Genomic DNA, 13,284 nt, shown 5'->3' with positions numbered 1-13,284 from the left:
TGTATTTATACACAATACGTTATTAGATAGCAATCAAAATTTTTCCGCCAACATGTCTCGAACATTCTTTTTTAAACAGTTTGCTGACTCTCTAAAGATGTGGGGAAATTTATTCCAAAACAGAACGCTTTACATTTTAGACAAGAACAGAAGAATGAACAAAGTGAGATTTGTGCGAAGGACAATGTAGTAAAAGATAACTTGGACACTAGAACTATAACCACGAACTGGGGATCATAAGAGAGATGTTTCAGTGTAAGAGAGACATAAGTAGAGAAGTAATTGGGCTAAGATTATCCTTAATATCTTTTTTTAAGCTATAATAAATCTAGACATTTCTTGCTTGCGCGCATATTTATGTTCTATCTACGAAAAAGGCTACATAGTGCGCAAAAGAAACGACCCCTGGCGCCTATTATGTTTTGAAGTGGAGGCCATGAACCTACAAGCACAGCGAAGGAAGTCCATCTACAAGGTAGATAGATGACCTTATTAAAGACATCAGAAAACACCGGGAACAGGCCGCTTCACAACAGGTTTTTAGTTAAAATCTATATGGGATGTTATGTCCAGCAGTGAATGTCCTATGCCTGAAATGATTGATGATGATATATACAATTGTTGTTCTTGTCTATGTGTATAAAAATATCAATAAACATAAGAAAAGTAAAGATAAGATTAGCACTAGGAATAGAAGCAAGGAGTTCGGGAGAGTTCTTTTATTTAATGTGTATAGTAAAGCAGATAATTTTGACGAGATGAACAAAACTATTTAGCAAATATTGAATTGGTTTACAACTTAGATTTAAATTCTAAATAAAACTAAATGCCTAAAATGTTCTTTACTGAATATTAAGTACGACACTTATTATAATATAACAATTAATGGTGATATTTTAAACTACGGTTTTCCTGGATGTTAAAATCGATACTAAACTTCAACAAAAGCCTCACATTAATTTTTTCTTGCGCTCAGCCTTAGTGCTAAGGTTTATGCCATAACGATCATAAAATTTACTCTGATATTGATACTGCTAGAATAGTGTATTTTAGTTATTTCTTTAACATTATGTCCTATAGATTGATGCTTTGGGGTAGAGGTGAGGATATTGAAAATATATTTGTTTTACAAAAAAAAAAGCCATCCAAGCTATTTATAGGTCAGGGCCTCGAATCTTCTTCAAAAAGCAGTTTAAAGACTTTAATATTCTTACTGTGCCTACATTATATATTTATGATAATATTTTGTACATTTACAATATTTATAATAAATAAAAAAATAGGGAACGTCTATAAAGTATTAACAAGGAACCGTGTAAAACTGACTGTACCAAAAAGTCTCTAATTTATTCGTAATAAACGGAAATGGATTTTTTAATAAATTCCGCAAATCATTATCGGATTACCAATAGTAAAATTCAAAACGCATATTAAAAGTAATTTATTCGAAAAGGCTTATTCAATAAATTAATATTTAAATGACAAGAATCTTTGGCAATAATGTTGCATTATTTTGATTTCATTAAGGCTATATCTGATAGTGTATATGTATAAATCTGAAATGTTTAACTTTATTAAAACATTTGTTGTCGTGGAGTTTCTTTCTGCTTTTTCTTCACAACACCTTCCGAAGCAGAGTAGAGCCAAAAAATAAATTAGATTAAAAAAAAATTTACGATCAATGACAGTTTTGTTATAAGTTTCAATGTTAAATAAATGAATTTTATCTTTTTACTAGAATTTAGGTCATACAGGTCTCCCTTACCTCTCAGTTCTCCAGTGGTCAAGTTGGGATGGAGCCAGAGGCTATAGTGCTTCGGCAGGACGAAGGTGGGCAGCCTCGCCCCACGCCACGGGAACACAGCGCCGCTCGTGGCGATCCTGTCTCTGGAGTCACTGCACAGTGTGTTTACGTATGAAAATAAAACACCAGAGTAACGCCATTGTGACGATTTTGGACCGTCGTTAGGCGTTTCACATAAAGATCTTATATATTATAACTTTATTAACTTACAAATTATCTAAATTTAATAAAAAAAAAATTTTCGTTTGTCTAAGTGTGCACATGTATATAATAAAATTTCATAACATATTTTACACTAACTTTTTTAGGTTTCAACCTAAAATTCTAAGTATATTATTAAATAAATATTATTAAAGGAGTCGGGCGTTTTTAAACGGTTTTATTTAGTTCGACCCGTAAGGAATTTATTTGTTTATTTATTTGAGTTAAAATTAGAAATTTAAATTTAAACATCTCCCCGTCGTCAGATTGATCTGAAATTTGGTACACACATTTAATTTAGATGACAATACAATATAATAAAATCAATAACATTATAAATCTAAGATGGCCGCCGATACAAAATGGCGTATTACATATTTTTCCTTAACCCCCTCAATATGGGTATTAAATGAAAGGGCTACACTAGTAAAACACGATGATTATGTCAAAATTTAAAATTCAATTACAACAATCCGTTCCAATATGGCGGACTAGGTACATATTTTTCCACGACTACCACAATATGGGTATCAAAAAACCGTTTTACTAAAAGTTTTTAAATGTATTTATTATGTAATCGAAATGTGTGGAACTTGGTTTGTTGACTTATTTAAACGAATGATAAAAAATGTTAAAATTCGCCGGCTCTCCTTAACAGATTATCATTCCGAGCCGGTGGTAACTTATTACTTGTAATGTTAAAATATTAGACGATTCGAAAGCGAATAAAGTAAGTAAATACCTACTTGAAAACAAACATTTTGAATTTGAATTTAAAAGATAAATATATTTTTTTTTTAACTTGGCTGTCACTGCTGCTCGTGTGGCATTTACAGAATCTACTAGTTCGGGGAGGCATGGCGCAAAAAGTGCTTAGCCTTAACAGCTAGTAAGGTAGCGAAGGTTGAGGTCTCTACCTGGCTGAGGGACCACAAAGATCTTCGATCACTTAGGCGGACATTTCACGGAATGACTTGACTCAACGGGCCTCTCTAGGAGACCTCGGCGTGGACTGTCATTCCCACTTAAGAGCACCCCAAAGGGCCGAACCTTGACTAGATCTGTTGCTATTATCTGATTAAAATTACTCCCACTTCAGAAAGCGTTAGCACTGGGAGAGTTGGCGGAAGAAACTCCGGCAACGCTTCCATCTTGAATAATTGGGGATATGACTCCTATATTGTGTATTATACAAGTATACTTCGATTCCGATGAGAAGCGTAAGGTAATTGTAATAAATAATAACTAACGCCTTGCAACACGACATAGTTAAAGTCGAAGGAAAAGGGAAAAAGGGATTTTTACAGGTTGAATACGCCCTACAGTGGGCGTCCAATGGCTTAAATGAAGAACAAGAACGTTCTGTCGCTTTGCCGATTAAAGTTGCAAAGGATCCAGATCTACGACTGTTGACTGCCTGTGACAAACTACACCGTTCTTTTTTTAAATATTTTTAACTGATACATGTATAAATATGTACGGATAAACTTTATTAAAAGATGTGTTGTTGTGGAGATTCTTCCTGCTTCTTTCTAACAACTATAACACCTTGCGAAGCAAAGTAGAGTTAAAAATATAAAAGATTAACAAATTAAATAAATAAGCTGACAATCAATAAGGTTTGTGTTAGAAGTTTCCATGAATGAATTCTAAATTTATCTTCGGTAACACGTGCTACTTAAAATAATTATAAAAAAACACCTTCCCATTGGTCTGATCAAGTTAAACCAATAACTGAACTATATATCTACTGCCTTTAGGAAAGTAGAATATGATGGTATGCAAAGTGAAGCACAGAAGGAAAGAAACAACTTAAAAGAAATATTACGGGGACCGGAAAGTAATTTCGCTTTCTTAAGTTAAATTCACACGACTACATTTTTAACAAGTTTTTATTTCTAGTCAACAATATATTCATCTTCGTTATCAACAACCTTTTGTCATCTAGTATACAAATTTTCAATACCGGATTGGTGAAAAGCAATTGATTTTTCTGTAAAATATGCCGACAGACACGACATCTATTTTTGGACCCCCTAATATACGAAATTGTAAATACTATCGAATCGAACGCAGAATCCATAAGATTATGTTAAATAAAAGTTATAAAAAAATGAATGTTACAGTTTTTAGAAACGGTAGAGTCAGTAGAAACATTAAAATAGTTGACAGTTAATTCTTAATACATACTTGTTGGCAGCTGCGACGTTGGCTTCAGATTCTGTTGGTGGTTGACCTGGTATCAGCAGGCTCTCTCCAGCGCATGGACAATCTGTTTACGTAAAACATCAAAATTCCGATAATAATTTAATTAAATAAATTAAAAAAATATTTATTTATTATTACAATTTGTCCCCCCCCCCCCATTTATGTAAGTATTATGCTGTTAAGAGCTTATTCCGTCAAATTCGGCATCTACAGGTAGTATTACTTTGTGATTTTTTTACATTTTTCTAACGTAAAATGACGAAAACGAAATACTCATAATTAGAATCTTAAGAGTGAGTACGATGTTATTCGCGGATAAAAGGTTTGATAGGTTTCCAATAATACGTATCACTGGCTACTTTTGTACTCTTTTATGAATATATTTACTGTTGCGTCTTATTATTAAAATATATTTTAAAGAATCGATCACAAACTAAGCCAATGACTCGAAAAAATCTGTAAAAAACTATTGCGGTGGAGTTGGCAGAAATATACACTAGAATAATATCGTAGGATATTACTCTCAAGAATATTTAAATTTAATTTCAGTAAAATCTATTATCCGTAATAACTCAGATAATTTTTAGAATATATAGACAAAAATTAGCTTTCATTTGGTATAAAAATTACCCCTGTAGGTTGAATATGACGAAAGTTATTGAAGAAATTCGGTTTTTTGTTTAGAATTAGATTTTTGCGAATACGCGTTTATTCAGCGGGGGCGACGTATTATCCATGTATTATAAACATTATTTTTATTTCATAAAAAAATCACCGTCTTCTTGTTTGATAACTTCATCATCATCATCATACCAGCTGATAACCATTTGCTGCAAAGCATGGGCTTCCTGAGTTTACCTGCTCGTGATCGCCAGCCGCGATCCTTTCGAGCGATGCACCAAGCCCATTGCCATTTCGGAAAAGATATTCTTCTAGCTATGACTGGTTCTTCTACATATCTTATATATATCTCGTTTATTAAACAAAAAACAAATAATTTTAAATATTTACATCTTTAAGATTTTCCCAAATAACTGATGACCTTTATCAAAGTCATCTTGATCTCCGCTAAGTGTCCTAAAAGGTAAAATAAGTTCTACAGGAGATCTTTTTTAAAAAAAACACTTACCTGGTTGAGGACCAGCATATACGATGAGCAGTGCTGTCGCAAACATCGCCGACAGAACCAACGCAGTGAGGCACAGTGCCCTCCGCTGGGAGCATACTGCCACCGGCGCTTCCCCCAGCTCCCTGGCTTCTCTTGCCTTGTCCGTGTCTGAAGAGATACAATATTAAGTCCACCTGGTGAGATGTTCCTGTCAGTTATAGATAAAAACCTTTAAGTACTATCTCAGAAATATCTAGAGTTCTACATCGAAGTTCAGTAAGAGAATATCATTGCAAGGCTCAAAGACCGCGAGAGGGTTTTTAATATTAACTACACCTTCTACTAAACCATACTCTTAAATATTTAAAGAAAATGGTTAAGAACTAATTACTAGACCTATGATTATTTTTCTGTTAATTCATTTTATTTTCTTCCTCTGTTTATTTGTTCTTTCTAAGGCAAGTGCCATCCAAATCAATTTGATGTTTTTATTTACTATTTTATTATATTTTTAATTTGTATTATACCTTATTCATTATAAGTATATATGCTATAAACATATGTATGTATATTTGTATGTTTTGTACACGTTAACTACCCATTATTTATATTTCTACCTTTTCTTGTTTATTATTAAAAACTGTTTAAATGTCTCCTAGCGTATTCAATAAAGAATATTATATAATAAATGATAATTTTGATTAATAGGAAGGCGAAGTAAATTAACTTGGTTGTGATTTTTGTGTAAAAATATGTATTTTTGTATCTGGGTGTTTTTATATATATATATATATTATGTGATTAATTTCGTATATTAATAAAAAATATAAGTTTTAACTATACCACATCAGTGCTTATAAACAACGTAGAGAATACGTGCGTTTATGAGTTTTAGCGGATACGTGGACAAAAGGCTTTTTAAATAAAGTCAAGGTTATTTTTGAGTACCTCTCACATCAAGCTGGCCGTACTTGAAATATGCTTATGGTGTCAATTCTGCCCCTATTTTTCATAACACAAGTAAGATTCTTATACAAAGAAAAAGTAGTGAAATTGCAAGGAAATTAGTAAAAACAATACTCTTCATGTATATAGAGTAAAACACCTTCGTTCTTAACTGTGAAATCAACATGATCATTGCTGGTGCAAGACGTCCACAGATGGACATAGGTCCCCTCTTTATCTGCAATCAGTCTCAGACTATAAGCAGATTTTTTCCATTTCTTTAATCACTTTTAACACGTTCACTGCGGGCCCAATTTTGAAGAACTTTCAGCTGGTGCGGCTGAGGTCGAATCAGCCTCAAGCTGAACTTCCTAGTAGTGCGGTTGAGGCTTTTTCTACCTCATGTTTCAATCATTTTTTTACAATATTGAGTCAATGCTTCGCAGACATAAAGAAAGCTATATTTGTCTTTGTCATACCTCATACGGTTGAATGTAAACAGCCGCCGCACTAGAGAGAAAACACGAGTTTTACGCGCCGCACCAGGCTGAATCGGCCTCAAGCCGCAGTGAACGTGTTAAGGTGCTCTTCAAGATATACCACATCCATCACCGTCGGTCACCGCTTTTCAGTTTAGTGTAGTTGATAGTTGCTAATGCGGAAACTAAATCGATGATGATTTTCCAGTCGCTGTATCCTATTTATTATCTGCTTATGTTCAGTGCCTTGTGTTTCTGTGTTGGTAATTCTAGCACGGCGCATTAAATATTTTAAGGACATTTTGCAATCTATAAATAATACTAGCCGATCCCGCAAACGTTGTTTTGCAAAAAAAATTGATATTTTAATTTACAAATAAAAAATAAGGGTTGATCGTAGAGGGGTGAAAATTTATGGTTGTATGTAATCTTGTATGCTGTATCATAATAAAATAAAAACCAAAAAAATTGTCTAAAAAATTTAAAATAAAATTTAGGGGTGGACCACCCTTATCACTTAGGGGTATGGAAAATAGATAGTAGCCGATTCTCAGACCTACTGAATACGCATATTAAATTTGGTAAAAATCAGTCAAGCCGTTTCAGAGGAGTTCAAGTTCGAACACCGTGACACGAGAATTTTATATATTAGATTTAGGTTGGAGTCGCTAGCACATCCGTTCATACATGGCACATACATTCATGTACTAACATTTATATTTCAGAATATTTTTTTTTTACATCAGAAGTATATGGTCGATTGACAGTTTGGAATTGCGTGCTATTAATTAGTGAATGTTTCTGAATCAAATACTAAGGTCATCTAGCTTTGATCTAATATTTTCAAGGTTTTTCCAAGTCAACCTTTTTTCCAAGTATATACCGAGGTATCTACTTATTTTTACAGGAATACAGCTTCCTCTCTTCAGTAAATGTGAGATATACGTATTTTGTTGTTCTGAATTTGATTCTACGAAATAAATAAAGTAAAAATTACTTTTTTATATGTTAGATATTAAAGAGGCATGATACGAAAGTTAAAATGCTCCTTTATATGTAATGTACAAAGTAACCCCTTTTGTAGTAAAATGCGTTTCATCAATTTTTATCCAAATTTTTAAAGCCGAGTGCTAATAATTTAAACTATACAACATATTTTGTCTAGACATATGTTATTTTAAAATTTCATATATTGTAACTCTTGATATTAATGCAGCTAGCCCGGGGGATTCTGAACCAAGTTCGCAGAACTGAAGGATCCACGAATTTAAAATAATGAAACTATCCCGGTTTCGTCAGTTGAACGAATATGTGCGCGAAGGTAGACTTTATTGTACAGTGTATTGAGAGATAGCAAAAACTACTTGACGATCCAAGTTAGGATAAAGGTTCTACCTCGGATCGCCCTTGTTGTACGCAGAGGCGGAAGCGGAAGCGGAATCTGCTGACCGCGTAAGCGAAGCGGATTGTGAACTGTGCTCCTTAATTTTGATGTATCCTACTCGTGTTAGGGTGATGTCTTATGAGTGGAGTTATTGTAGTTGTGCGGTATGCGCTTGCAAGAGCATTCTCTTAGTAACTGAGGGGGTGATAACTGGGTCGTGGAAACTGTGGTTGTCTTTGTTCTAACTCGAAATTTTTTGGAGGTGAAATGCAGCTTTCCAGACGTCGTGGCAATAGACCGCCACAGCCTTCTCCATAATTTGCACAGAAGGAGCTTTTGAAGAACGCCTGGTATTTTAAATATAAAATATACGGAATTCTTGTGTCTAAAAGACAGATGTGTGTCATACACTCGATAACCAGTGCAATTTGGCCCGGTGTATTGCTAACATTACCAGTATTTAACTGCATCACAGTGTCGTTAGTGTATATTGTTAAAAACGGATCGCATAATGCACCGATTACCTTAGACGATCGTCTTTGTAATTTTATTCGTTAAATTTAACTATTATTAGAATTAGTTCAATTCGAAGAATACAACTTTTTAATAATTACAGAGATTAATAGTTAGATTAATAGTTAATTCAAGTTAACAAAACTAGACATATATATATTCAGAGGTATAATTTTTATTTAATAATTTTTTATTGTATACGCAAGGATACATTTTAATAGTTTCATAATAATAAACAGAAGAGAACAATGGGCGGTCTTATCACACAATACTATCTCTTATAGACAACCATAGTATAGAAAAGCTAGAAGTACAAATAATGGGTAGTTAACATGCACAAAACATACATACATATGTATACAATATATATATTTGCAATAAATAAGGAATACATATTATGAATGTAATACAATAATAAATAAAAACATCAAATTGATTTGGATCGTATTTGTTACAGAAAGAATAACGAAACAAAGAATGAAAAAAAAACAATTTAGGGATAAATAATCAATAGTCCATTAAATATTTCTTAACCATTTTCTTAAAAATAAGTAGCATGTCTTATATTTAGCGGTAAATTATTTCACAATCGAACGGCCTGTGTTGTAAAAGATTAGGCCATAAACGAAAAAGTATGCGCCGGCATTATTAATTCCAGATTCTTACGATCTCACAAACCTCTCATGTGTATCATGAAGAAATTGAAACTTGATTTGAGATAAGAGGGAGTGGGTGGATTGAAGAGAATATTATAGAGTAGATAAAGGCTGTGAGCATTCTAGTGAAGCCTTATAGGTAACTAATTGAGCTTAGCGCGAAATTCCGAACCATGATAATATTTTTGGACAATAAATATGAAATATTTTGAAGGCGCTTAAGTTTATTTAGTTGGTTTTCAGTGAGGTCTATATAGCTGACATCTGCGTAATTAAGGATGGGGAGGAGTGACTGTGCAAGAGAAATTTTAGTAGTAGTAGATAAAAAGTAGCTAAGACGTCGCAAAGACCTTACCAATGCAAATAGTTTACGGCTTATTTCCCGAACCTGTGGACCCCATGAAAGCAGTCTACCGAAATGAACGCCAAGGTTTTTAACTGTCTCACCGAAAGGAATCACAGTGCCGTTACAAGCTACTGATGGTAGTAACGTCGACTTTAGTTTGGATAGCATTTGGATACATGTTATTATTTTGAAAATAACTAAAATTCTTATTTTCAAAATAATTTATAAGTAAAATAAAGTTGTCGTTATCTGTGTACAGGTGATTGCATATGTGTAGATGTAAACGTTCTAAAGGAATAAATTGCTCCTTTATCAGCTAAACGTTTTAAACTTTTTACACCTATTTACAATCACCATGTACAAACTGATCACTCTAAACTATGTTACATTAGATTATTTTTCCATCGGAAAGCGACAGGTCGATAACTTCTGGCAGTACAGTCTGCAGAGACACAGTGAACAATAATTAATTTTAATATAAATCAATCAAAATTAAAAAAAAAACACTTTTATTATTTTTGAATCCACTGATTTTAGGATGTACCATTCATTGACAACAGGAGGTTTAAAGCGCTAGCGCCTAAAATCAATCATTTTGTATATATACGCACAATAATGTTATACAATCGTAACGAATCAAGTTAATGATACTCTTTAATCTTTACTTTTTAATATTCACAAGATGCTTTTCATATAATCCTGGCCACGTACATACGTACACGCATATGAGACGCTATAAAAGTGAGTGAGGCGTGTACAGTTCAACACATTTTGTATTCACCGCTTAATGACATACTCGGTACTTCATTTCGCACATACGCGCCTAGAGTATTCAGTACCGTCAGCAAAAAAAGTGAAATATAGATTTCTTTAAGAATATTTTTATATGGACAAGAATTTTGGATAACATGATACACAGAGGTAATTAGCCACGAAAAAAACTACGCAAGAGATTCAAAAAGGAATGAGGAGATTCGTAGACGAATGAAAGTCGCCTATACAGCCCAGCGCATTGACAAGTTGAATTAGCAGTGGACAGGCAATATAGATATATATAGAGCGTAGAAAAATGCCCTCTGGGAACATAAGGTTCTAGTGTGGACACCACGTAAACGCACAGTTGCTTTACAAGCTATCCTTGGAACTGCTCTACGGGATCGAATCCGGAATGTGAAGATATGTAGACAAACTAATCAAAACAGTCGTAACCCAGTGGAATGGCAAGTTGCACTTGAACTCGCCATTCCACTGTAGTGGGCAGGCTATATAGCGCGCCGAACAAGTGGCTGGAACAAGTAGCTCTGAACTACGTACACACTCACAATCGCTCAATGAACCATGGTTCTTTCCATATGTTTTTTAAGGCCCTCGCTTTTGGGGACTTCTCGTACAACCCCTGTCTTAGGTATGCAGAGATAATATTTACAATAAATTTTTCACAGATTATTTTATTTTCGTCCCCATCTTTTATTCTTCACAGTATCTTTCATAGACCTTTCATTTATACGCCACATTTTCTATCATTTCTTTCCATAGTTTATTTTCCTTTCTTACATCGCCATCCTTACTTCTCCGTCATCTTCAAACTACTACTCGATCGTAGCAGGAATGGGGAGATTCGTAGATAAACAAATGGAATAGACATACCTCAGTGGATTGGCAAGTTAAAGTGGGAACAAATGGCCGCTGGCATCAAAAGATTCTGGAGTTAAAACCATCGACCGACAATCGCTGCGCGGTACTTACAATATTATTATGTTTAACTAGTTGCCGATAAAAATAATATTAATCTTTTTAAAAATAAACATTTAAAAAGTTCGTTATTATTTAAGTAAAAAGGAACGATTTAAAATAAAAAAGTCATATTTATTATTTATTAGCTGCCCTGATAAACTTCGCACTCACCAATTGGCCCGTTGCAATTCAATAGAAAAATAAATATATATATTTCAAAGTGAACACATTATTAATTGAATTAATTTCTTAACAAAAAATTAGGATTAGTTATAAAAATGAATAAATGAATAAAGCCATTAATTTTTAAATCTTAAAAAACTATATTTACTGTGATGTTGTTCAGCGTTTTATTAAAGTTATTTGTTAAGTTTATGTATTGTTTAAGTATTTTTTTTCTTTAGTTGTATGGCTTCTCCAGCATATTCCATGCATTCATGTCTTTTGCCTTATTCACCCAGTTTTTTCCTTCGTTTTCCAAAGTATCATCTCTCCTTCTTTTGTACGGCAGACCAAGCACCATATATCCGAGCATCTGAGCACACATGTACCAAATACAATATTTTTCAGGTTTAAGTTGTTCGGTTTCCTCTTAGGATTTCTTTCATCACCCTGAACTTCCTTCAGGCTAAGTTAATACGTCTTTACACCCCCATCTTCATTATTTGTTTCTGAGAATATTTGCTTTCCTTAGTACACAAGTCCGTTTGTCCCTTTTACGATGATTTGAATTTCGTTTCTATCGCTCATTATTTAAATTTGGAACAAATGCATCTGCGACCGCACCTTTTTGCTCTTTTCTTCTAGTTGAGTTATCAGTTGCTTTAAGTCTGTGAAAGTTTCGGCCATAACGATGATAAAATGGTTGAGATAACAACCTTCTATCTTAATACCTTTTGTTTTACATTTTAAGTGTTTTTAATATTTTTTTAGAGACATTAATAAAGGGGCTACAATTTGGGCTACAATCACCCTGTTTAAAATATGTTTTATAAATTGTACATTGCATAACTTGAGTTGTAAATAATGTTGAATGTTGTAATCGAAAGATAATTGGTTGATATCAAATATTTGATGGGGTAACAGATGTTGTTATTTACTCTATGGTTAGTATAGAAAACGAATGTTGTTTTCACTATTTTTCTCGGAACATTTTTTTTTTGGGACTATTCATATGCTGTAAGAAATATATGAAAAAAGACGAATTGTTTGTCTGTTAATTTTATTTGTACAGAAATCTGAATTGTTTTATAAATACATATTGAATAGTTTATTTAATTAATGTTACAACCGAAATAAAATGTAGTATAAACAGGCATTCATATATTTTTAATAAACGTTACTTGCTTTTTGCGGACCCTACTTTGAAAAGTAAGACGAGAGCGGGTAAAAGGCACGCACTGTTTTTGTCGAAGGGTGTAAATATTTTTTTTTTGTTAAAAAATGTTATATGTGTTAAGCAATTTATTTTCCTGTTATATTATTATTTTTATATTAAATTAAAAAGTAATATCTCATCAATGAGTTTTTGTTTCAATAATATGTAGTCATTCTTAATGCCATATATAAATTATTTATAAATAAAAGTCAATGATGTAAATAGGATAGAATTAGAAATAAAAAACTGGCTTGTTGCACTATTCTTTTAATAAAATTACCTATTACTTCGAAGAATATTGTGTACGATTTTACACATACAATAAATTTAAAACATTACATTAAACAACAACTAGTAAAAATAATTTATTCAGTATCACATTCAAAGCTCTCTACCCTTTTAGGTTTTTAGTTAAATTTCTTCGCGTTCGAATTCAAATATCGAACGCCGATTTGAATTCGAACGCCATCAGTGATGTATTCGCTGCCGTTGCGTTAGGTCGTGTTAATTGTAAATACTATTTGTACA

At 33.0% G+C, this 13,284-nt stretch overlaps 1 protein-coding gene across 1 annotated transcript in view; it reads right to left on the bottom strand.

Moving 5' to 3' along the window:
- LOC137927261 (leucyl-cystinyl aminopeptidase) overlaps positions 1 to 13,284 on the bottom strand; it is a 51,340-nt gene that overhangs the window by 34,585 nt on the left and 3,471 nt on the right. The window contains exons 3-5 of the mRNA XM_068771041.1: positions 5,343 to 5,489; positions 4,196 to 4,277; positions 1,766 to 1,887 (exon numbers count right to left, since the gene is read on the bottom strand). Coding sequence (XP_068627142.1) covers positions 1,766 to 1,887; positions 4,196 to 4,277; positions 5,343 to 5,489 — 351 coding nt within the window. The remainder of the gene's footprint in view (positions 1 to 1,765; positions 1,888 to 4,195; positions 4,278 to 5,342; positions 5,490 to 13,284) is intronic.

The sequence above is a fragment of the Battus philenor genome, unplaced genomic scaffold (genome assembly GCF_028537555.1).
Source record: "Battus philenor isolate CCGP_79_NKW_IND1 unplaced genomic scaffold, ilBatPhil1.0.hap1 SCAF_30, whole genome shotgun sequence".
In the NCBI taxonomy this organism is placed as follows: Eukaryota; Metazoa; Arthropoda; class Insecta; order Lepidoptera; family Papilionidae; genus Battus; species Battus philenor.
The sequence above is the reverse complement of the archived record's forward strand: the minus strand, read 5'-3'. Positions and strand labels throughout refer to the sequence as shown.